This window comes from Hermetia illucens, chromosome 2 (genome assembly GCF_905115235.1).
Source record: "Hermetia illucens chromosome 2, iHerIll2.2.curated.20191125, whole genome shotgun sequence".
Lineage (NCBI taxonomy): Eukaryota > Metazoa > Arthropoda > Insecta > Diptera > Stratiomyidae > Hermetia > Hermetia illucens.
Window position 1 is genome coordinate 148,010,102 of NC_051850.1, and position 25,653 is coordinate 148,035,754.

At 41.4% G+C, this 25,653-nt stretch overlaps 1 protein-coding gene across 2 annotated transcripts in view; it reads right to left on the bottom strand.

The window, feature by feature from the left end:
- Positions 1-9,313: 9,313 nt before the first annotated feature.
- LOC119650168 overlaps positions 9,314-25,653 on the bottom strand; it is a 133,033-nt gene continuing 116,693 nt past the window's right edge. Inside the window, exons 4-8 of one of the 2 annotated variants that reach the window (XM_038052718.1) lie at positions 18,627-23,243; positions 17,700-18,507; positions 16,251-17,596; positions 10,040-10,076; positions 9,314-9,841 (exon numbers count right to left, since the gene is read on the bottom strand). In XM_038052718.1, the coding sequence (XP_037908646.1) occupies positions 16,260-17,596; positions 17,700-18,507; positions 18,627-22,928 (6,447 nt within the window). In that variant the 5' untranslated portion in view covers positions 22,929-23,243 and the 3' untranslated portion in view covers positions 9,314-9,841; positions 10,040-10,076; positions 16,251-16,259. Of the gene's footprint in view, positions 10,077-16,250; positions 17,597-17,699; positions 18,508-18,626; positions 23,244-25,653 lie in introns of both variants that reach the window. The other variant, XM_038052717.1, reaches the window with a different exon arrangement.

Below are 25,653 nucleotides of genomic sequence, written 5' to 3' on the forward strand. Positions count from 1 at the left end.
TAACGCATTTTCATTTTTTTCGCTTTGGATATTTTTAAAAGGTAACTTTCGTTCGTTTTCTCTACTATGCATGGGGTATGCTTACAACCAGAAGTCGCTATTGTCACAATAATTGCATTGGTACTTTGCAAATAATTGCCTTATCTGGTTGAACAAGGAATCCAATATTATAGATTTGGAGCCCCACATTTACTTTCAAAAGCAAAAGTAAATCTGCAGGTCGATTTCTTATACCCTGGAACCGCATACTTTGTGATGTGGGCTTTCAAGTAGCTTGCTTCAAAATTGATTAACAACGAAAGGCTGTTATTGTGCCGTAGCCATAGCTATGAAAAAATTGTGAAACTTAAATGTTGGTGATACATTGTTTAAACATAGAACTGTAAAATTAGTTGAATTTCGATTAAGCAGCTAAGATAGCAGTTTAAGAGGAAATTGGCGCCAACCACTAACAGCTATGAGATCGCTAATTAATAAATTTCCTTACGTGTAACTCCTACAATGTCTAAAATGCTTGGCTGCCACTCTTCAGAAAAGTGGGCCAATTGGCGGTCAAATCCCAAAAGTCATGTCTATTACCTGGCTGAGTGTGAGAATGTGAATGCGGATAAACACGAGGAGCTAACAGACCCAATAATTGTGATGCTCTAACAAATCCTTTATCAATGGCGCAACAACCGGTATCCGGCGTAGGCCTGCCTTAATAAGGAACTCCAGACATCCCGGTTTTGCGCCGAAGTCCACCAATTCGATATCCCTAAAAGCTGTCTGGCGTCCTGGCCTACGCCATCACTCCATCTTAGGCAGGGTCTGTCTCGTCTTCTTTTTCTACCACAGATATTGCCCTTATAGACTTTCCGGGTAGGATCATCCTCATCCATACGGATTAAGTGACCCGCCCACCGTAACCTATTGAGCCGGATTTTACCCACAACCGGACAGTCATGGTATCGCCCATAGATTTCGTCGTTATGTATTCTACGGAATCGTCCATCCTCATGTAGGGGGATAAAAATTCTTCGGATGATTCTTGTCTCGAACGCGGCCAAGAATTCGCAACCCAAGTCTCCGAGGAATACATGAGGATTGGCAAGATCATTTTCTTGTACAGTAAGAGCTTTGACCCTATGATGAGACGTTTCGAGCGGAACAATTTTTGTAAGCTGAAATAGGCTCTGTTGGCTGACAACAACCGTGCGCGGATTTCATCATTGTAGCTGTTATCGGTTGTGATTTTCGACCCTAGATAGGGGAAATTTTCAACGCTTTCAAAGTTGTAGTCTCCTATCTTTATTCTTCCCGTTTGACCAGTGCGATTCGATGTTGTTCGTTCTTTCGGTTTTGGCGCTGACGTTGCCACCGTGTGCGTCTTGCCTTCATTAATGTGCAGCCCAAGATCTCGCGCCAACTGCTCGATCTGGAAGAAGATAGAGTATACATCTCAGGTTGTTCTTCCCATCATGTCAAAATTGTCAGCGTAAGCCAGTAGTTGCGTGAACTTGAAGAGGATGATGCCTCTCGCATTCACATCGGCATCGCGAATCACTTTCTCCAGGACCAGGTTAAAGAGAACGCATGATAGGGCATCCCCTTGTCTTAGACCGTTGTTGATGTTGAACGGTCTCGAGAGTGGTCCTGCTGCTTTTATCTGGCCTCGCACATTGGTCAGAGTCAGCCTAGTCAGTCTTATCAATTTCGTTGGGATACCGAATTCTCTCATGGCCGTGTACAGTTTTACCCTGGCTATGCTATCATATGCTGCACTGCGTGATATCCCCCTTTTTATATATGAGGCAGATAATGCCTTATTGCCAGTTTTCAGGCATTGAATCGCTGTCCCATACTTTAAGCATCAGTTGATGAACCACTTGGTGTAATTGGTCGCCTCCATATTTAACCAATTCTATTCAATGTAATTCTATCGACTCCTGGCGACTTATGGTTTTTTTAGCCGATGAACTGCACGGACTGTTCATTCTATACTTGGTGGTGGCAGCATTCGTCCATCGTCTTCAGTTGGCGGGACCTCCAACTCACCGATATTTTGGTTGTTGAGCAGTTTATCAAAATATTCAACACATCGCTCCAATATGCCCATTCTGTCGGAAATCAGATTTCCCTCTTTGTTTCGGCAGGATGAGCATCCAGGTTTCACCTTGTTGACTTGTTGGTAAAACTTCCGCGCCTAGTGCGGTTGCTTCCTGTACTTTTCTAGTTCACAGACTTGTTGGTTCTTCCAGGTTTTCTTTTTCCGTCTGTGAAGTCGCTTCTCCGCTCGACGAAGTTCGCGATATGTCTCTGCGCGTGCCCGCGTTCTTTGAGAATGCAAGATTACTCGGTATACGGCATTCTTCCATTCCGTTGCTAGCTTACATTCATCCTGCCGTTCCGACTTTTCTTGTGGCTGGGACCAAGTATGTTTGTGGCCATATCAATGATAACATTCTTCAGGTGGTTGTGAAGATCATTTGTCGATGCTTCATCTCCAGGACATCTGTTAGCTGCGGTTATTGCGGCATTCATTTCCCCCTTATAGGTGTTATAGAGGCTGTTTTGTGAATGGCTTCAGTATTCCCTCTCACCTAATTGTCAGAGGGGATTGTAGGTGGTGTTGTAATTCGAGCTCGGAGCACTATGCCAACGAGATAGTAGTCCGAGTCTATATTGGCCTCCCTATATATTCTTACATTCATCAAGGCTGAGAAGTGGCGGCGGTTGAAAGTGGTCCAGTCTGAAGAGGCCCACGTATGTTTGTGGACTGCTTTCCGCACAAACCAAGCACTTCCAACAACCATTTCATGCAACACTGCTAACTAAATAATCCGCAGTCCGTTATCATTGGTACTCCTTTGTAAGCTATGGGAGCCAACGTATCGCCCGAATACGGGCTCCGTCCCTACTTGACTGTTGAAATCTCAAAGTATGATTTTGATAGGACCCATCTGTTTCAGGTTTTCCTGGTGGTGGTTTATCTGCCACCTTGCCTTTGAATGGACACCTAGGAGTGCTTCTATTATCCATATGCTTTACACGGCCTGCCCACTGGAACTTCCGAATCTTAATATAGATGAGAGCTTGTGGCTCTTCGTATTAGAGGAGCAGCTCACGGTTTTATCTCATTTGACACCCTACTGAGCTTAAGATTCTCCTGAGGACTCGACGTTCGAAAGAATTGATTTATAGCTCTCCTGCCTGGTTTGTTGTCCCTGCCGTAACACCAGACCGAATCAAAATTTTATATAGTGTGAATTTTATTTACGGGTACACTTTTATTTGATTTGGCTGTTGGTTCCGATTATTTCGTCGTTACCCTTTGCTACTCAGCTTTGTACTGATGAAGGGAGTAAGTTGCTACTCAGCTTTGTACTGACGAAGTGAGTAAGTTGCTCCCGAAATATATATATATATAATAAAATAAAATTGTAGTTTGGAATAAGCTACTGGTCTATCAACTTCGTACGCTCCTCGACAACGGTAGCGAGGGTGCTTAGAATTCTCGCGCTTGAGCGGGGATTTCAGCGATATAAGCTGGACATTCTGGACCTAAGGAAAGTAAGATGGTGGGACTCTGTAGAGTACTCCTCTCTCTTTTACGGCAATGTGATTTTGTACTCTGCAAAGCCAAGTGGTAGCAGACGCAAATCCGGTGTCGGAGTGATTCTGACTTCTATCGCAAGGTACGCTCGCTTAACCTGCAAGATTTCGGTCCAGGCTAAGAATCGTCCGCGACATCCGATTTAGGGGAGAAAAATGCTTTCTACGAGCAATTAAACGCAGTTCAGGCTCCCTAAAGGTAACATTGTGATCGTGATGGGTGATCTGAATGCCAAGCTGCCATCTGACAACACCTTGCTCGGACATGTGATAGGGAAACACAGGACTGGCCGACGCCGTACGAGCAATTAGATCGACCCCTTCGCGATCAGCAGTAGATTTAGGAACTGTCTTCTGGTTGTGCATAACAAGAGAGGCGCTGGCATCGGCCTCGACCCTAGAAACGGATCGATGAATAGAAGGGATTGAAGGCTCTACTGACCGCTGAAAGCGATGGCGGATACCCTCAAACTCCGATACCGAGCGAAATCCCGAGAAGTTCAGCGTAGTTTACGCCGTGACAAGAGAGAATTTGCTATTGCGCAGAGAGAAGCCGAAGATGCCGCAGATTGCAATGATTTCAGGAATGTATACCGCATCACGAAAGAGCTTGCATGGGGTCGCAAATCTTTCGATGTCTTGTGAAGGACACTAAAGGTCAACTTCTCATCCACGATTATGAACAACTGAAGAGGTGGAGAAAATACTCACTATAGTTCTTAACCGTATCACATCCGGTGAAGTCTCTCCTCTTGTGGATGAAATGGCGAATCACCATAAGAGGATTTTGAGCTCCAAAGCGGAGTCTGCCAAGGTTGCATCCTGTCACTGATATTATTTCTTCTTGTTATCGGTGACGTTCTTCATGCTGCCTTCTCCGGAGGATGTGGAGGAGTTCAATGGACAATGACAACTTTCTTCGACTAGGAAGATATCTGCTTGCCCTCTCACCGGGTCATGGACCTTGGCCAAATGGCTCCGTATTTTGGAAGAAAGGCAAGTAAAGTTAGACTGAAGGTAAACATCAACAAAACCAAGGTTCTCAGTCGGACGGGTCAATGCACTCTCCCTATCTGCATTATTGGGCAGAGCATCGAAAGCGTCAATCAATTTGTACAGGGTGCGGCAGCATAACTTCCTTTTTTAAAATGCGCCCCACTCAGTTAGTTGATGTCATAGCGGAGCGCTAGTGGTCTCGTTCAAGAGGGGATACTGTAAAGTTTTGTCCCGACACGGTTCAGTCGCCATCATGCGTTGGAATAGTGAGGAGCGTGCCTTTGCCGTTGAGGTTTACTTTTCAAGCGGATGTTCGGTTATTGCAGCACAGCGTGCATTTCGGAATCATTTTAATTTAGCCCTGTTGGCTCCCGTCCTAGACCGCAAATCAATTGTTACATGGGTGACTACATTCAGACAAACTGCAAGTGCGACAAAACGAAGAACTGGAGTCCCTCGGCCCGTTAGATCACCTGAGAACATTGAAGCAGTGAGAGCGTCAATGTTGCGATCGCCACGGCGTTCTGCGCGCAAACACGCATCTGCCCTTGGACTATCCGATCGTTCTGTGAGAAGAATTCTTCGTGATGATCTTCATTTTCATCCCTAAAAGATGGCGATAGTGCAGGAACTTTTCCAGAGCGCCTTATCTCAATTAGAGGCGATTTGGAATGGCCGGCACGCTCTCCCGATCTGTCCCCTTGTGATTTTTTTTGAAATCCCGTGTTTATGTGAACCGTCCAAGAACCCTACAAGATTTGAAGACCAACATCCAAGAAGAAATTGCCAACATAACACGTGCTATGCTAACAAGAGTCATGACAAACGCCAGAAATCGGTTTATGCAATGTATGGAGAATGGGGGACGTCACCTAACAGATTTGATCTTCAAAACAATGTAAATAAAAACGTTAGACATGTACCTACATTATAAAAAATAAATAAATATTTTCCGATGCATACAATAGTTTTTATTGAGTTTTGAAAAAAGGAAGTTATGTTGCCGCACCCTGTATATCTAGGAAATGTGGTTTCTGTCGGCGATGGCACCGAACTGGATGTTGCCCGACGCATTAGCAAAACTACACTACTGACTGACGTCATACGGTTAAGGACCCTGGTGAAGTGTTCTTTCCACCTCTTCAGTTGCAGGATGATGAGGATAAGAAGTCGACCGTTAACGTCCTTCACAGGACTGTTGAAAGATTTGTGATTTGTGATCTTTTGTGATGCGGTATACAGTTCTGTATTCATTGCGATCTGCGGCAACTTCCGTTTCCTTGGCCAGCGCAATAGCAAATGCTCTCTTGTCACAGCGTACATTAGGCTGAACTTCTCGAGATTTCGCTTGAAATGGGAGTCGAGCGCGTCACGCCCGCCATTATTCGCAGCGGTCAGTAAAGCCTTCAACTCCTTCCGTTCACCGATCCACTTCCACGACTCTGCAATCAGCCGACAACCTGTGAAGCGCCTAAGAAAAAAGCATTCTTGATGGTGACCCAATCCTCATCTATATTCTCAGGAGCGTTACTCAATAGATCTGCCGTTCGATCAGGAAGACAGCTCTCCCACTGTCAAGCGACAGCTGGGTCGTACAAGCGGTGGATGTGGAACTTAGGGGGTCGCAATTCCCTAACCCTGCGAGAAGTGGCGAACACAACACGCAAGTGAGTTTAAACGACCACCAGATAGTGATCCCTTCCAAGGCCGATGTCAGCGCCTCTCTTGTTACGCACATCCAGAAGACAACTCCTAAATCTACTGCTGATCGCGAAGTGGTCGATCTGATTGCTTGTACGCGCTAAATCCGCTTTCGCTGCCCTATCTAAAATCTGGAAATGCAGTTATTTCAACACCAAGATGAAATTGAGACTGTTATGTGCTAGTGTTGTTTTTGTGTTGCTATATGGGAGTAGCGCATGGAAAATGAACTCCACTACCCAAAAGCTCTAAATTTTCGTCAATAGCCCAGAACAGTAGAGGAGTGCGAGCACCTCGAAAAGTCGTGTCGGAAGCTGAAGGGCATTTCAAATAACCGCGAACGATGGCGCATAGGTGTGGTTGACGCGTTATACCCCACCAAGGGGTGGATAACAACCATATATATAATGTTCATAAATATACCAAATCCTGAAAACCCATATTTTTATCTAAAAGTTGGTTCATGAAATAGTTGTTACTCAAAACTGGTTTTCCGATTGATATCTTTGTCTGGACGAATGCAGTCGCCATTTTGTTTTTTATTATGTTTGACTATTAAAATCTCAACTTTAAGCCTTAAAAAATAAATAGTCAAAATTTGAAATTGATATCTTTTGTGGTTTTTTTACGGTGATTTTTTAAAGAATATCATGACAAGCATTTTAAGCCCCCTTAAGGCACGTAATTTTTTTTAATGGGGCCATAACCGTGACAGCTTATATTTTTTAAATAACTAGCATACAAGATCTTGCCGACCAGCATTTCGACACAGGTGTACTTAGATGTGGTAGAGCCAAACGTTCATTTGCCCCCGTTTACCCTGAGGTGAGATATAGCGCTATTGTCATGGTTACAATAGCCAACTCAGGTTGTTCATTGGTTGATGTTCAAACCTTTGCGTCCATTATAGTGTAGTTTTTCATTGGAGAAGTGCAAAGGGTTTAAGCGGTTTCAGATAAAATACAAACTATGTAAATAGTGGAAAAATATCTTCTCATCATAGCAACTAGGAAAACCATAATCCGAATTACGAATACCTAATTTCAGGATATCGAACATGAATTAAAACACAAAACACTTTACAATAATAACTTTTTTTATTTCTATCTTTTAGATAAATCATGTTTTGTATTATTGTTTTACAATAGATATTTATCAGCTAGAACTTGTTGCCTGTTTTCGCTTCAACATCTGATTTTACATTTAGAAATGTTTTGCACACACTACTAATAAATATTTAGGTATATTTAACTTTAAATGCGGTACACTAAAATATATTCATATAACTTATCAATAGAATCTTTATTTCTTACTTTAGAGAACCTTATTGTGGAACATTGTCGTTAATAAATTTGTTTACTGTTTGTTATTTGCAATTATTTTAATATATGTTTAGAAGCAATACAAAAAATTCAAAGAGAGACGAAGTAATCATTCGTTAAAAAAAAGATACCAATATTTCTATACAGTTCCCTTGCTTTCTAAGTAAAAACATGATTCAAAACCGTGCATTTTAAAGGATAACATGGCACTACGAGAAAAGGAATAAAGTGTATAATAAGTTATAATATTTAAAAAATAAAACGGCGAACAACGAGACACAAATTCAAGGCGTTAGATTTTGAGGATTATTGTAAATATTTCTAGTATTTAACCAACGTCTAAGATTCAATGCGTCTATTTATGATTTTTCCTTTCAGTTTCTCAGCGGCTAAAATGAAATAATTCTAAACGTATTACGGCTGCTGTTTTGCTTAGTAGATCAACGTTGTGCTCGCATCATTGTAATTTTCATTTCTCTTGGTTTATGAATTTAGAAATTGTTAGGTGTCACCATTCTCATCTGAACCCTTAAATATTGATTCATTAAAATTTAATCGGTTCACCTCGAACCGCTTCACCTCGTTACATTTCAGGATTTCCCTTTCGTTTTTGTTTAGTTCTTTAGTTTTTGTTTGCTTTGTACAAATGACTAGTTTTTTCATTCATTTTGGAAGTAAATTATTTGAGTCGAAAATTTTAGTGTTAGCCAAACGAGTTTTTGTAAAGTCGAAATATGTATTGTCTACTTACAGAAGCATGAGCAAAATTAATATCAATTACTTTATCACATGTGCTAGTAAAACAGCTCATTATGAGGAATGTCTTAGTAGCTGCCATTCGAATTTAGAGGAAAAAGCGACTTGCATCATGTCGAAAAATATACAACAGTTACGTAGAAAGCCATTGTCAAAAGCAGAGAGTTATAGTGTCACAGAGAAATATTTTTAAATAGTATTCGCTTAGAATAACATATTTTAGTATAATCACATATAGGAATGGGTTTCAAATGAAATCAATCTGTTGAAAATTATAAATGCAATCACGCAGGCATGAACTGTAGCGAGACTTATGCGTCCTCGACCATCGCGTTCAAATTAAATTAATTGAGTGAGAAACAACTAGGTCTCATGAACGGATTCACATAATTTAAGAATGTAGCTCAAGCATGAAAATCGGAAGTTTCGAAACGATTCCAATCTACCTCGTTCTTCTCACGCGAGTTTTCTCACCATAAGTACATACATGATTGCAAAATAGATTTCCCTAAATTATCACTATTAAATAATATAAAAAAACGCACATTGAACATTATCACTAACGAATTACAAACTTTAATGGCCCAGCTATGGCGATGTTTCACAGATCACCAACTTATCAGGAAATGCATACAAAAGGCTTCAAGTCGTGAAAGAAAAGCTGTTTCGATACTGCATAAATAACATGCCCTTTTATCTAATGCGAAAATTGCATTTTGCATTAACAAAGTTTTAGCATATCAAAATCTACACTCGGTAAATAGATAAATGTTAATAGAAATTGCTTTGAACTCTTCAGCAATTTGTGTTCCCGTCACCACAAAAGCATTCAGTTGAACTCTCTGAACAACAGAAAATGAAGTAAATATTATTTCACACCGCTCGTCGGTTTCTGCTTTTATCCAGATTGACAACGTCAAAATTATATAATACAAATTTCACAATATCAATATAATACTCGCCAGAAATTTATTAATTTTCCACAAACATTGCTTGCTGTACATTTTAGTGAATATTATATTTGATTACGTTTTATCGAAGTTGAGAAATTCGCAAGAGTCTTCAATGTTTACAATAACACTTAAACGAGTAAACATTTTTCAAATTAAAACCGGCCTCTCACCACGAATGTAACAAAGGTGCTAACAAACAAACAGACAAACAGAGGTGAATCAGAAGATGATTCCACTCCTTCGAATTTCAAATCTTCAATTAAGTTATTCACAAATCTTCAAGACAGGCGGTCTCAACTTGTCCCCTGAAAAACCAAACAGCTTACTTTCTTTGCTTTACAAATTTGCTTTATCAGAGTAAAAGTGGTTAGTATGGACGAAGTCATACAATTATTTCACCTTATATTTATTTTTTTCATATTCTCTTGCATTTAAAATTCATTTTCAATTCACAATTCATGGGGTAAGTGCGCGTATATTCTATCTTGTTCAATCCTCGTACTGTTAACAGTCTATTTTCTAGAAGAATTATTTCTTGTTATTTTTGGAAATTCTGTGTAATTTATAGAAATTTTTATCGAAGCGATAATTAAATGACTTTCCTTTATCAACATACACCTAACACAATTTAAGGCTGCTTAAAAATACATAAATTTGTAGCTATTGCCAAATTAACAATCGATTTTTACATGGCTAATATTAGAAACAAATACTTGCCTATGACTAGATTTCAATTTCAAAATTTCATCAATTCCTGAAATTAATAGGAAACAATATATTATTATAACGTAAATGTTGGAAATCCAAGTGTCAAAAAAGCATTGAATGACGATTGCTAAATAAAATATTTTAATTCATTTTGGAAAAATACCCTTTTGAGCTAGTGTACTTTGAGATAATAAATAAGCAAGTTAGAAAGGATTCTTACCCACTAAAACCACCCCGACACCCCCCAAGCCCCGTGGAACCACCGTACGGTATTACATCACGGGGTGGAGTCACCTCTTTTTAGCTTGGTACCCATTCATCTCTACACGGCGTACGCAACCGTGCTTTTCTAGTCTCCTCTGCCTTTCGCAGTTTGCTCTGGATATATACGATTATGGAGTTGATCGCATCCCAGTCTTCCTGACATGCTAACATTCTTCGCACCAGATTCTCTGGTACGAGCACCTCCCCTAGAGTCTCCTCTAGGTTCTTCCTTTCCTCCACGAACCTTGGATAGTGGAAGAATACATGCTCTGGGTCCTCTAGGACTCCATCGCAGTGTCGACAATCGGGAGAGGTATCTAGTTTAAACTTGAAGAGGTACTGGAGATATCCTTCATGTCTCGTGAGAAACTAAGTAAGGTTATAATTAATCTCACCGTGCCGTCTCTCCAACCACTCCTTGATGGCAGGGACGAGCCTGTGTGTCCACCGACCATTTCCCGAGGGTTCCCAACGCTCTTGCCATCTATTTAGAGATCTCTCCCTTTCGGCGTTCTTCGTCTGCGATAAAGGAGAGGTAGACTTCGCATTACATATTGGGTTGGGGAAAAAGAAATGTCGTACTTGGTCAATAGCTGGCGACAGTTAAACATATCTTCTGTTGTACTTATCGTATTGGATCATACTATACGGCGATTTGAAGACGACAATCTGTGCTACAAGTGTCTATTTGACAGTGTTGTGATCGTACGTTTCAGTCTCAAGTTATAGCCCGTCAAAAATGGAGTCCACCAAGCAAGAAATTCGTCATATTTTACATTTTTACTACCTGCGAGGTGAAAATGCAACGAAGGCGCACGAAAAAAATTTGTGAAGTTTATGGGCCCGATACTGTAACGATTCGCACAACACAGCGTTGGTTCAATCGATTTCGTTGTGGTGTAGTGGATGTCGAAGATACACCCCGTACTGGTAGGCCGATCGTCGTAGAAACCGATAAAATCGTCCAAATCATCCAAGTAGACCGGCATGTGAGCATTCACTCGATTGGCCAGGAACTGGGTATAGACTATAAAACCGTTTGGAACCATTTGCAGAAGATTGGATTCCAAAAAAAGCTGGATGTTTGGGTGCCACATGAGTTGACGGAAAAAAATCTCTTGGACCGAATCAACGCGTGCGATGCACTGCTGAAATGGAACGAATTCGACCCATTTTTGATGGTGACTGGTGATGAAAAGTGGGTCACGTACGACAACCTCAAGCGAAAAAGATTGTGGTCAAAGCGCGGCGAGCCGGCCCAAACCATCGCCAAGCCCGGATTGACGACCAGGAGGGTTTTGCTGTGTGTTTGGCGGAATTGGAAGGGAATCATCCACTATGAGCTGTTCAACTATGGCCAGACCCTCATTTCCGTCCTCTACTGTGAGCAACTCGACCGTTTGAAGCAGGCGAATTAGTCAATAGCAATGGTGTTGTGTTCCACCAGGAAAACGCTTGGACTCACATATCTTTGATGACCCGCCAGAAGCTACGGGAGCTCGGATGAGATATCCTATCGCACCCGCCGTATAATCCGGACCTGGCACCAAATGATGACCATCTCTTCCGGTCCATGCAAAACGCGCTTGGTGCTACTAAGTTGGCCTGCGAAAACTGGCTGTCTGAGTTTTTTGCAAATAAAAAAAGGGGGGGGGGGATAATGAAGTTGCCTTCTAAATGGCAACAAGTTTGCGAACAAAACGCATTTTTGACTTAAATCGGATAGATTTAAGTATGTTAAATAAAGCGTCAAATTTCGATCACAAATACGACATTTCTTTTTCCCCAACCCAATATATTCGTCATTTCATCTGCCAAGATGTCAATGGGCATCATTCCAGAGATAACGAATGCTGCATCATATGAGACAGTCCTGAATGCCGAGCACACCCTTAGGGCTGTTCTTCTGTAGACTGAACTCAATTTTTTAGCGTTAAATATAACCTACATACAATGCCTTTCCCCAAACTGGAGCTGCATAGAGCAGGATCGAACTCACTACCCTAGCTATATGCAACCTAGAAGCATGCCGTGGCTCTCCCACGTTCGGCATCATCCCTGCAAGGGCCACACTTGTAGTGGATGCTTTGTCATAAACATACTGCACGTGTTGATTATAGCTAAGCTTCCCGTCTATCGTCACTCCCAAATATTTGATGGCAGGCATAGAAGTGATGATATGACTCCCAATTTGAATACGGGCAAAATTTATTTTACGGCGCTTGGTGATGAGGACCGCTTCTGTTCTTTCCTCCGCAAATGTCAGACCAGAAATCTCTAGAAAACCCTTAGCAGCGCTGATCGCTTGGCATGAGTATAACTCGGCAGCTTCGAGGTGCTTTGCGACCACATCTGCCTGTCTGTATGTCACACCCGATTTATTCGGAAACGCCTGGACCGATTGTCACGAAAATTGGTGAGAGCATGTAATCTATTGTTCCCTTTACATACAAAAAGTGGCGCCATTTTGTGTTAAGTTTAAGGGAGGACTTCCCATACATGTGAATGGAGGGTGCAAAAGTTTTTTTCATAAAATGTGGTCATGTGGGGTATCAAATTAGCACTTCTCTAAACTGGAGCTTCAATATTTGTAGGCAAACTTCCACGGTAAACTTCGCTAACATTTTATGGGATAACCCTCCCATTTAAGACGATTTTAACAACCTAATCTTGTCACCATCACCTAATACAATTTAAATTATTACAAATGGTGTCCAACGTGAGACCCAACATTTTTAGGTTCAGGATCACTCATTCGCTAGGTTCCCAGTAAATGGGCCAGTGGTGGAAGACAGTGATTTCCAGCTCCAAACGAAGTTGACATAAATCGGATAGCGAAAAAATAGTTTATCAACATTTTTCCCGGCTTGGCTCCATGTACACTTGACTACATTTCATCAGAATTGGGTTTCACGCCCATTTTTCCAACCCAACTTGTAGAGTAGAATTTTAGTCCTGAGTAGCATACCTTAAGAGTTTGTCGTTTCTTGTGTTTGTCTCGTAAGTGATTGCCTGCAAGAAGTCACTGGATCTACGGGCTATAAGCTGAAAGGTATTGCCGTCCGAACTTTCGATGAATGCTTTCCCTACCTTTGTACACACTACCTTTGTACACACGTTGAAGATTCCTTTTGTTTGATTTTGCCATATAATACCCTGCGACGGGGAGCAACTCGTTTAATGTTTCTACGTTTGATTAATGCACTGTGTGAAGGAATTTTTCCTGCGCATACGATGCAAATAAATTTTAGGGTTGGGATGGTATTTTGGCCATCCGTAAGTTTCACCGGTTGCATATGGGAAAGAGAATGTCAAAGCAGGGTGGGAACCCAAAGACTACGACTCATGGACGTCTAAGGGAGGAGAAGCATTGATCGAGGGTGTGATCCGTCGTGGATCTTCCCTCTCCATCGCGGCAACTGGTTCACGACTTTTACGCGCGTTGTCGGGCCGTATTTTTTTAATCTGTTAGTTTTGCTTGTTTTTCAGGTTTCGGTGCGAACCACGTAAAGTTTTGTACATGACAAGTGTTCAAAAGGACCTCCCCACATTCCCGACGTTAAACTTCAGTGGAGCTTTAATATTTGCGGGCGGGTCATCACGGCCAAATTTGCCAATTTTTCAAAATTTTTGGAACAGCTCTCCACTCTATGTCGATTTCAGCTACTCTGATGGTCTTTGGTCATCGTCCACTTCCATAAATGAAAGGGTAAAGGAGATAAAAACACGTACTTGAGCAACTAAACGTAACTTTGACCGCGAGTTTGCTGAACAAAATTTACATTTTGACACCTGCTTTTGTAGAATTGAAGCGAAATTTTCTATTTATTTCGTTTATAAACCGTAGTTATGCTTTGTTTGTTTATTTTGAAGACCTAAATACTAAATAAACTAAGAAATGGAGAAAACTATTAAAGTGCGTATCGACATCGTGAGAGAAATAGTATCACAACAACAGAGCAATTCCAGAGAAATGTAGAAAAATATCCACCACTTTCGTATGAGAAGCGATCAATTGGCCTAAATGCAACAGAAAGAAACACACATTTGATTAAGAGTTCTATTTGCCAGCACAGACAACTCGAGTACATAGGCCAGTTTTCCATTTGATAGGAAACGACAATACCGCAAGATAGTTCGTGAAGAGTTAGCAGGATTGATATGCTTATCAGTATTACTGCCGAGGATTTGGTCATACCCCAGGAGAATGACAAGGAGTTACACAGATCCCTACAAAACTCGATATGATCATCGAAACGGAATAATACCAACATTACAAGGTACGCGATACTTCCACCTGGACTATTTGCCTTTATGAACCTAGAATCTTGAGATAATATGAATCTTTGGCATGGTCCACAGCCTCGCTCACCCTAGTGGACATATTACCAAGCGTCAGTTCCTTCGGCCAAGCATATCAAAATTGCAACATAATAAGCACGTTCCAGACTCGCCTGTCATAAAAACAAAATTTTAGTGACATATATACTTGCCACATAAAAAAGTCTTCAACACAAAAGCTCACTGCCTCAGTTGGAATACAAATAGCAACGAAAAAGGACATTGACGTGTACATTTGGATGTACCTTCATATAAAGAGAATATGAGTAGCAATTCCCCATTGCGGTATCAAGCGTCTTTATTTATCGAATTGTTAATATACCGATGATCTGTTAAAGCCAATCTCAACCGGCCAACTCCTTGAAGCCTGATTATTTATCACTTCGTTTCGCTCAATATCGCTAGGGGTGAGCAAGGAAATAAAGTGAAATTGAGAGACATTACTGTGCATTATTCAAATGAAATTGAAAGAGTTTTAGATCAACGCTAGATTGATAACTTACTTTTAAAGGAAAGCGTCTCCTGGATTTAATCAAAAAGTATAAGGTGCGTTTTTGCATTCTTCATATAAGTGTTTCATTGTAAGGACATTGCCCTAGACCTTCATGATCAGTTCGGCCTATCAGTTACGCTTAACTAGTCCGCAGTTGACCGGCTCCCGGAACATGGGTGGGATATGGCTGGCCTGTCAGTTTGGAACGTTTGTGTGAGCGATAATTTTATGGGGATCTCCATAGATGGTTAACATTTTTTATAAATGATCACACACAAAAATATCTCAAATCTGCGTCTCAACGCGTTCCACGTCCAGAGTTGAATTAATGATGGTACTCGGCTTGCCGGTACGTGGATGGTGCTTTCAGTTCAACTGGTGGCCCGGTGCACTGCAGGCTCTTCCGGTATAACTGGCATGCCGACCTACAAGTGGATGACAACCTTAAGTGTAAATGGCAGAAATTAAAATCAAATGTCAACTGTTTTGAGCAAATAATATCAATATCCACTCCAGGAATTCATCATTTGTGATAAGTCTGGCCCAATTTCCGAAGAGCTGCGGCAACAGAATTTTCATAAAGAAGAATACTACCGAGGAGCTCATTTGAACTGGGCACTAGTAACATTATTCATCATCATCATCATTAACGTAGGCCTGCCTTAATAAGGAACTCCAGACGTCCCGGTTTTGCGCCGAGGTCCAGAATTCGATATCCCTAAAAGCTGTCTAGCGTCCTAACCTGTGCCATCGCTCCATCTTAGGCAGGATCTGCCTCATCTTCTTTTTCTGCCATAGATATTGCCCTTATAGACTTTCCTGGCTGGATCATCCTCATCCATACGGATTAAGTGACCCGTCCACCACAAACTGTTGAGCCGAATTTTATCCAGGATCAGACGATAGTGGTATCGCTCATAGATTCCGTCGTTATGTAGGCCACGAAATCGTCCTACGTGTCACGTAGGGGGCCAACAATTCTTCTAATAATATTATTGGATTAACATTGTGGCATTTTGATTTTCTGGCTCACTTTTAAAGGGACCGCCTAATTTTATTTCCGTTTCACAGTGAATTGCCTAAATTAAAAGAAGTACTAATGCTCCAAAAATCAATACTTACCTAATTCTTCTATTCTATAATTTGTAGCTCACTTACAGGAAGATCGGATACTTCCTTACAGAAAGTACTCGATCGTTCCAATTTCGATTCAATTCGCATCTCCTTCGCACCGTGCGGACCCTCAATGACCAATTCAATTTTCTCTTCACCTCCTCCTCGCTCCCCACATCTTCCAAACAGCTCCTTTTCCTTCCGATTATTGTCATAAACAATTTTCTTGCTCCCCATCCTATCATTCTTCTCGTTCATTGTCCGTCGATCTGCTTTCGATGTTGAATTATTCCGTTGGACACATTTCAGCTGACTACTTTGTGTTGGATTGCTCAAACTGTTTGAAATAGGCCGGGCTCCTAGGCTTCTTCTCTGATGTAAATTATTCGGTTGTACTCCCCGTCGAGTAGGAATATTCGAACTTGAACTGGATTTGTAGACAGCGTTCGTATGAGGAGCTTTTTCAGTAGAACTAGTCGACTCGTTAAGTTTTGCGGCTGCTGATTTGCGTGCTAAGATTTCACGTGATTTCGGGGTCAAGAAACTTTTTCGGACGTTATTATTTGTAGAGCCTGCCGGTACAGATATCGAGCGATTCTTAAATGCATCACGGGGCGAGTTCATGGAACTTGTATTGCTCGATAGTCGTCCTGATTTATTGGTCACGGACGACGGACTCGAACCTGATGTCGTTTGACATGAAAGCGGTTTGTTACGAGCAAATTTATTCGGCATCGATTTAACAGATTGAAGATTTTCTTTGTTAATAACAGGATGCGAGCGAGATATCTTATTGTCTTTCATGTTATCGCACCTTATCAAAGATTCCTGTGAAATCGTTTTATCCGTCTTCATTGAGCTCTTCATTGAATCTCCAAGTGAATCAATGGATATATCCATATCGCAGCGACCCTTCAATTTACCAGTGATTGATGCTTTCTTCGATGGCGACGCTAGACTATCGAGGGACATGTTAGTTGATTTGGTACCGATTTTTCGGGCAGCATTTTTGGCATTGCGTCCTGTTGCAGGACTTGATGTTCGTGAACTATCACTGGACGAGATGTGTTTACCTTTGAGTGATGGAATGTTGGAGCTTGTTTGACTCTTAAGTGGACCAGTTCGAAGTTTTCTAGGCTCTAAGTAGCGAGGTCGAATGTCGGCAAGGCGAGAAGCACTCACCGTTGTAATTGGCTTTTGGGCGGTGAAATCAGAGGAGTGTTTGGTAGATGTAGAGGAGTCTTCGGAGTGGGTGCGACGGTGTCCAAGAATTTTAACTTTATCCGGTTTAGGTTTAATAGAATTTTGTGGTTGGTGCAGTATATTAGATTTCGAAGACGATTTGAAAACTTTTCCTGAAATAAATATGAATGATTAAAAAAGTTAGATCAATGATATGTGAAAATCTAATATTTTTGCAATGTAAGGGAAAAATAAATTTATAAATCTAGACCTTACCCATCATTTCTTTAACCTCATTATTCGCCTGCACCCCTTTCTCGTTCGTTTGTATATGTTTATTTTGACTATCGACATTGTTTGTTTGTGTATGTGCTGTGGCCCGGTAAAGTTGCGTGTCCTGAGCTAATGCTCGTTTCGAGTGCGCTTGTATAGCCAATTTGACCTGATACAGGTCTTGACTACGATTGCCACTTGTATTAAAATTAATCTGTTTCGGTATATTCTTATTCCTTCGCAAATCCAACGGTTCAGTAAGACATGCTAACTTCTGAATCTTTTTGCGTAACTCCAAATCCATACGTTGCCATGCGGCGACACGCATCGCTCGCGCACATTGCTTTGTTAGACATTGCTCCACAGCGGAAAGTATTGCGCTAACAAGCCGAATAAACTCTTCGTTCCATTCCATTTCTTCTTCATGATCATGTAGACTTTCTGTGACGCGGCCGTTAGCCAAGTCATTACCATGATCACTCATGCCTGGTACCTTTATCACTTTCGCTGCCAAGACAGCATTCAACCTTGTTATTCGTTGGTAGCTTCGACACGACTGATCAGGAAGCAGAGACGAAGCCGTTCTCAGTAGAATTGTTTCCAACCGCGATATATTGTGGCTTTTATCATGACCCAAAGACAGGAAACTATCGCTTGCAATTAAACTGGCAAAATGATCACTTAAATAGCCATAGGCTGCATCCAAGATATCACGGACTAAATTTTCAATAGCTGCTGCCCATCGACATGGTGCTAGTTGAGATATCAAATGATCGCAGTCTAAAATCGTTTCCAGCACTGTTTCCGTTGTCTACAACATAAAACAAAACAAAAGGTAAATGATTTGCACAAAATTGTGATAGCAAAGAAGACAAAACATTGCGACTTAAGGCACCGCAACTTTGCATTGCTGAATCAAACTCAACTCACCAGATGCGCCACAAGCATTTGCCGGCAACGTGCAAATATATCCGACGGAAGTTGTGCAAACGATCTTGTTGGCCACACTTTCATGTAATACCGGCACGTCCACTTCAGGCATTTACGGTACAGATCATCTAAAGCGTGATTCAATGCAACCGGCAAAACTTGAAGTATTCCATCAATGCATCCTGAACATGGTTTATGGAAATTATGACAATAGTTCAATTTCAAACTATGCGCCGTCACTTCTTTCAGGCCTTCTAGTCCCAAAAGATCAGCCAATGCAGCCAACTCCATCAGACTTATTCCGTCTGGTGGATGTGAAGCTCCCGAATATATGTGGCAAAGAGCGAAGTGCACAGAACTGTATGAATATCCCGGAAGCGATATCATATTTCCTGCACTCTGCACCCAACCACCCGAAAGCATTGCTGCGAAATATTGGCATCGAGATCTGAGGATACATTTATGGGCCTTAATTCGACGACCGTTCACCTCGACCACAACATCAGTTCCGATTTCCTGTAGAAACATTTTCAGGAGATCTTCACCAAGTCTTCGTGGCTGGCGACAAGATATCGATGATTCGTCCATTCCCGATCGACTAATACTGGACGCTAAACTTGACGCGCCTGAAAAATCTGATTGTCCATACTCCCCGTTATCATGTGGACTCCTGCTGAACATATCAAATGAAACATCTCCGGGAAGGCTGCTACTCAGCTCACGTGAAAGATGAGGAAATAGACGACTCAGACTTTTCAAATTCTCTACGGAAGATGTTATGTTAGCTATGTTATTGCCAATCGATCGAGTCATATTCCAGGAGTGCGGTCGGGATCGGCTAGGCTCCTGGAAAAGCCGACTTATATGCCGCGAGCCCACAGACTTCGACATAGCGTTCTCTGGAGAATGTAATTCAAACTTGCTAATAGGCTTGTCCATATCCGAGAGCTTAACAAAGGCAGATCCTGCCTCCACGTGTTCTGTTACAGTCTCCAATAATTGTTTCTGCTTTTCAATTGTAGCGTGGAGTGTTTCCATTGTGTGAGACTTGGGCTCGACCGGAGCCACATTTTTCGTTGGTTGTTTCTTTGGTGAAGAAGTTTCTTTAGTTTCAATAATTGTTTCCATGATTCCAGGGCGCCCGAAGCCTTCTTTACTTGAAACCGAAGTCGAACTGGCCGCCTCTTCTGCAGCTATACACATGTTCTCCTCTTGCTGGAAGGTTAAGTCTTCGGTGTCGGTTGTTGAAACAGGTGAGGATTCTTTGGAAAATACACCATCAGTTAGCGAACCCTGGCTACTCTTATCAAAAGTCTCGTTTATGTGGACGTCTCTTCGTCGCTTCTTTTGTTTTTTTGTGGGATCTTCGTCGTCATTTCCACTTGAATGTATCGAAACCGATGTGGCGGAGTTTGAGTTATTCGAATATGTGCTTAACTCTGATTTAGAACATGTAAAGTCATCGAACGGCGATAGAGAAGAATCAATGGACATTGAGGACGTTTTCGAAATGATCGGTAGCTTATCGATAATGTTCATCATACTGTTATCAGCTACTAGACTAATAGAACGTTTGTGCTCGCGATTGGACAAATGTGCGTTTTTCGGTTCTGGATTGTTCCAGGAGTGTCGTTTCGATTCATCCTTAGCTACTGACCGTAGTGGCGTTCGACGCATTATTGGAGAATCGTTTTCCATGAAAATGTATGACGGTTTCTTACTTTCATCTGAAGAAGTTTTGGCAGCTTCACCTGTTGAATCAAACTTCTCCTGGCCACAGTGGCTACTCGTGCTTTGGGTCATAACAGTTTCAATTGAACTACAACTACTCTTCATCGAGTCACTTTCTCGTTTTTGCGTTAGAGACGTTGATAGCCTCGAGGCCAACGACAAAGGTTCCCGCTTCCTTACGTTTCTTTTCTCACCAAAATCAATGAACATAGAGAAAATATTCTTTTTACTATCGTTACCATTTCCTGATCCATTTGTGGGAGGAGTATGAACATCAGCACTTGGCGGTGGAGTCGCAGTTCTTGAATTCTCACTTTCTGAGAAATCTATGTAGAATCCAGTTGGCTTTTTTACTTGGTCGTGATAGGACCGGCTTAGTCTTCCACTAGAATGACGCCTCTGACTATCTTCTTCACGCCCTGATTTCGGTTCCTGCATGTCATTCAGAGAAACATAAAATCCTAGTCCCGAATTTCTTTGTTCTGATGTGGAATTGTCAGCGGTTCGTGCTGTATTTTCTGTGCTTGAAGAGGAACTCGTGCTTCTTCGTCGACGACTCTGGCAATCGCTCATATCCACTACCCATGATTTGAACGGCTGTGAAGAATTTTTCGGTTTATCTTTTGACGAGGTTTTGTCTTCAAAGCCGGCCAAATTGCAATCGAACGATATAAGTCCACCTGATACGATTGGACAGCTGTCAGTCTTTCGTCGAACCGGTGGACTTTCACATTGCTTTGGAGTAAAATCCTTTATGGATGCGCCTCCAGATACTATTGGCGCCGAATCATCACATCTTGTTGATCTTTTCGGAATTTTTATGGGTGCCGAAGAATCCTCCGCGTGTACGGAATGTAAATTGCCAGCGAGATCTCGTAGCCGATTTAAGCCATCAACTTGCATTATCGAATTATGCGGAGTATCAGGAAGTATACAAGACATTGAAGCTTCCGACTCAGATTGGATATGGGAGTTATAATTACTTGAAGACTCCCCACAATCGCTTGCATCTCCAAAATTACTGCTTGTTGTTTCTGACCAACCCGTAGTTGAATTCGGTCCGTAATCAGAAATATTTTCATCTGGAAAATGCATCTTAGGACTAATTAAATGGCCAGAAAATTGTTGAATTGAATTTTGAAAAATAAGCGTGCCCTGTATGCGCTCCTGTTCTCTCCTCTGTCTGCATTCTCGATCATCTGAATCCAAAGTGGTTTGTCTAGATACTGAGCTACTTTTTGGCTTATCTACTGACCCAAATATCGGATGAACCTCTGCATTATCTCTGACAAATTGATCTTTCACATCAACTTTCGGTGATTCCTTTTTGGAATTTTTACGTTTCCAGAGTTTCTCCTCATCCGAAAGATTGTTCGTGTTCTCATCAGCCGAACTATATTTATTTGGAGAGTCACCTGAACTGCTGGAATTGCTATTGTTACGCAACGTTTGAGATTTCTGTTTTGGTCGTATATCCATTTCTGCTTCTTCTGATCTGTTCGAAAGTGTGGAGATCTTTTCAGTTGTAGTCGGACAAGGTTTAGGTTCCAAACATGGAACGTCAGCAAGTGTTGATCCCAAACTCGAATAGGCTACTTCGGGTTCGTCCAATAACGTGGAGGCGTCAATGAAACAAGCAGTTACCGATGACAATGATGACGGATTCGTCCCACAATTTGAAGGATCCAATCCATCAGGCAATGGAACTCCTGAACTTTGTGTACAACAGTTTCGTTCATTTTGCAAGAAGTTCTGACAACATTCCTTCACTTCCAAGTTAGTTCCTTTCTGTTGAGGAAACACCGATTCCCACGAGCCTGTCTCAGACGATATGGAAGACGTCTCCATGATTACTATCTCTTCGTTTTGTCGTTGTTTTTCTTCTTTTGTTGAAGTTGTCGCCCCGGTCTTCAGGCGTTTCTTCTCGTATATTTTATTATCTTCTAGGTCCAAGGATCCAGCCGAGTTAGTATCATTTTCTAGCGTGGTAGTGAAATCGATACTACGACTATGACAGGGTGCTGCTGATACTGTTGGAACTGGCACGTCTATCGCATCATCTTGCTGCTGATCACTTAGATATCCAGCACTGTTTACAGGTGAAAATGTATCACGCTCTTCGTGTAAATCAATTTCACATGGCTTCGAAACTGTCTGCTGGTTTAGCCGATGAACCTCAGTATGCCTTAACAATAAATTCAATTCATTTGGTGGTTGCGTATTATTTTGGCTTGCTTGCAGTTGATGCAGATTGTTCACTTCTTGATTTTCGTTGTCACCACTATCATTTCCGTCTTCTGGTGAGTTACTGAAATCGACTAATTCAAAAGTTGAACTGGAATCTGTGGAAACCCGGGTAGATAGTCTATGATCCCGGGCGCTGTCGCCGTTGTAATCGTGATCACGACTTCTGTCATGGATAAATGTTCTGGGACTGGCACAACTGTTTGTCCCTCCTGAAAGGTTTGATATACTCGACAGATTCTCAATGCCACTGTCACTGGCCAAGTAGTCTGTGCGATCAGACTGTTGTTGTTCTGGAGGCAGGCGATCGTGTTTCTGCGTTTCCATTTCAATTGTTTTCCTTTTCAATAAAGTTCAGCCTTTGTTTGCTTCTCTTAGCTGTACATTTTATAAATCAATTAATTTACTTTTTCTGTTTACTTATTCCATCGATTGATCATCGATTACAATCTCCTATGGCTTCCCCATTTGCATATGCACGATTGGCGATCGTATCTGGCAAAATAATGATGGCCATAAATGGGGGATAGAGTAAATCACACAAAGCATGAGTAATCACTAGGCTAAAGTGTTATGTCTTCTCGCTACTTTGAAAAATGCGTCTTCAGTCGGCAATTCCATTGAAGCTTACGATTGCTGCACCTGTAAATAGTAAAGATAAATTCTATTAGAATACAACTTTATATTTGGCGTGAAGGCTGGTGTAAATTCGCCTCATTTATTAATATAGCAGTTAAGCCTATATTTGTGTTGTTTTTCAGAGAGCGACTATTTATGAATCACCAAAAGCTAACAGGAGAGTCCCTCTGTGCGAATAGAGATGAGGTCAGGGTAATTTGTCAACTCTATAATACAATAGCTCCTTAAAAATTATGGGCTCAAGGTAAATCCGAACTTGGCAAGTGAAAATTAACTGGTTTTGGCAAGAACCAGGAACCAATCATATCAAATGGGCATAACTAATGGAAGCATTTACAAGGAATGTTCTAACCTGTTGCCTGCACATTAACACTTTATATTCACGCGGCTTAATAAATACGTATTGTCTTGTCAATGTTTACATGCAATTAATAATTAAAATTGCAAACAATGTACATCCTCAACGAGTTAGCAAACACATTTGCAGAATATATTATCATTGAACACGAGCAGCTAAGCATCAGACCTCGAATAAGTTATTGCGCAAGAAAAAATCGTGATCGGGAAACTTCATGTTTGGAATCTTTTATGTTAATAATTCAATCTTTTAAGGAGCGGAAGGAATAAGATATACATGTACAGAACCACCCCAAGATTTATTCCTTCCGTTTCGAGAAGGATTTTAACACATCAGAATTGTCTCAATATGAGCTTGCGTTTTGAATTTCGGTCCAAATTCATCTATCGACCCATCCGCTTTCCATATGCAAATATTAAAATATCTTTCAGTACGGGACATTCACGTTAAAAGAGCGTCATAATTTGCGAAGAGTTTCAATGATGAAAATCTTGCATGTCACTTGCAAAATTTGACGACTTGAACAGTGTTGATTACCATTACTTGAGTACTTTTTAGGTGCATAATTTGCCATTGACATGGTTGCCTTTTATTGAAAGTTTCATCAAGAAATTTCGAATAGAAGTTGTTATTCCAACAAGGAATGGAAGGCTTGACATAAAGAGCAAGGACACCTGTCAAAAATAAATTAGAACCTGGAACCTATCAAGTATGACAGCTCTTTGGTCCTCTTTTGTAACAAGACAACGTGCATAATTGTTTCCAAAGACTTAGGCAATTCACTTTTGCAGTATGGATTCTGGAGGGAGTGTATCACCTGTGTATACCAGGCGATATGCTACAGCCTCTCTCTAATTGTCATCTTTATTAAAGTGGTACTTCTGCCTCGACACGTATTTGACCTGTATGCCGACGTGGTTTCCCACTCTAAACTGCAATGTCACTTTTCATTTAGTTTTCGCAATTCACAAAATAAAAGGTATCACGTTGCTGAGTACCATCTGTAAGATATTCTCCGCTATCTTGCTGGCCGAATAGCCCCATGCGCCCAGAACATCATCGGCTCATACCAAAGAGGCTTCACTCCAGGCAAATCAGCAACAGATCAGATTTTCTCTCTGCGGCAAGCGATGGAAAAACTGTTCGAATATGACCATCAATTCCATCTTTTCGTCGACTTTAAGGCCGCCCATGATAGCATAGCCAGGGTAAAACTGTACACGGCCATGAGAGAATTTGGTAACCCAACGAAATTGATAAGACTGACTAGGCTGACCTTGACCAATGTGTCCTATTGCCAGATAAAAGCAATAGGATCAACAGCGGTCTAAGGCAAGGGGATGTCCCTCAACCTGGCTCTGGAAAAAGTGATTCGCATTGAAGATATTAATGCAAGAGGCACCATCTTCTTCAAGTCCACCCAACTACTGGCCTATGCTGACGACGAACCCGAGATGTACAGTCTGCCTTCATCTAGATCGAGCAGGTGGCACGAGATTTTGGACTGCACATTAATGAAGGAAAGCGAAAATCCATGGTGGTAACGTCAGCGCCAAAAACTAAAGAACGAACAACATCGAATCGCACCGGTCAAACGAGAACAATAAAAATAGGAGACTACAACTTTAAGACCGTTGATAATTTCTCCTATCTGGGGTCGAAAATCACAACCAATAACAGCTTGTGGCGCAGCGATTCGATTGACAGTTGCCACCACCGGTGTTCTCCGTGACGGAGTAGGCCGTGATTTTGGAAATAATAATTGAATTTAAAAAATTAATTTTGACATGTCAATTAAGAAAAGAGTTAATACAAAGTTGTTTAGTTTCGTCAACTTTATGTAATAAAAGTATTTAAATTATGAAATTAAATAAAGTTTTAATGATTGACTTCCCTCTGCGGTTTTAACCCATAAACAACAAGTTTGTAGCCTTTATAAAAGGGCTTTGCGAAATCTAGGCATATTTATCGCTACCAAGCTGTACTCCTGAGGAAATGGTTTGACGAAACGCGTTGCATTAAAGACTTGCGGAAAGCTCAAGATTTATTCGAAAT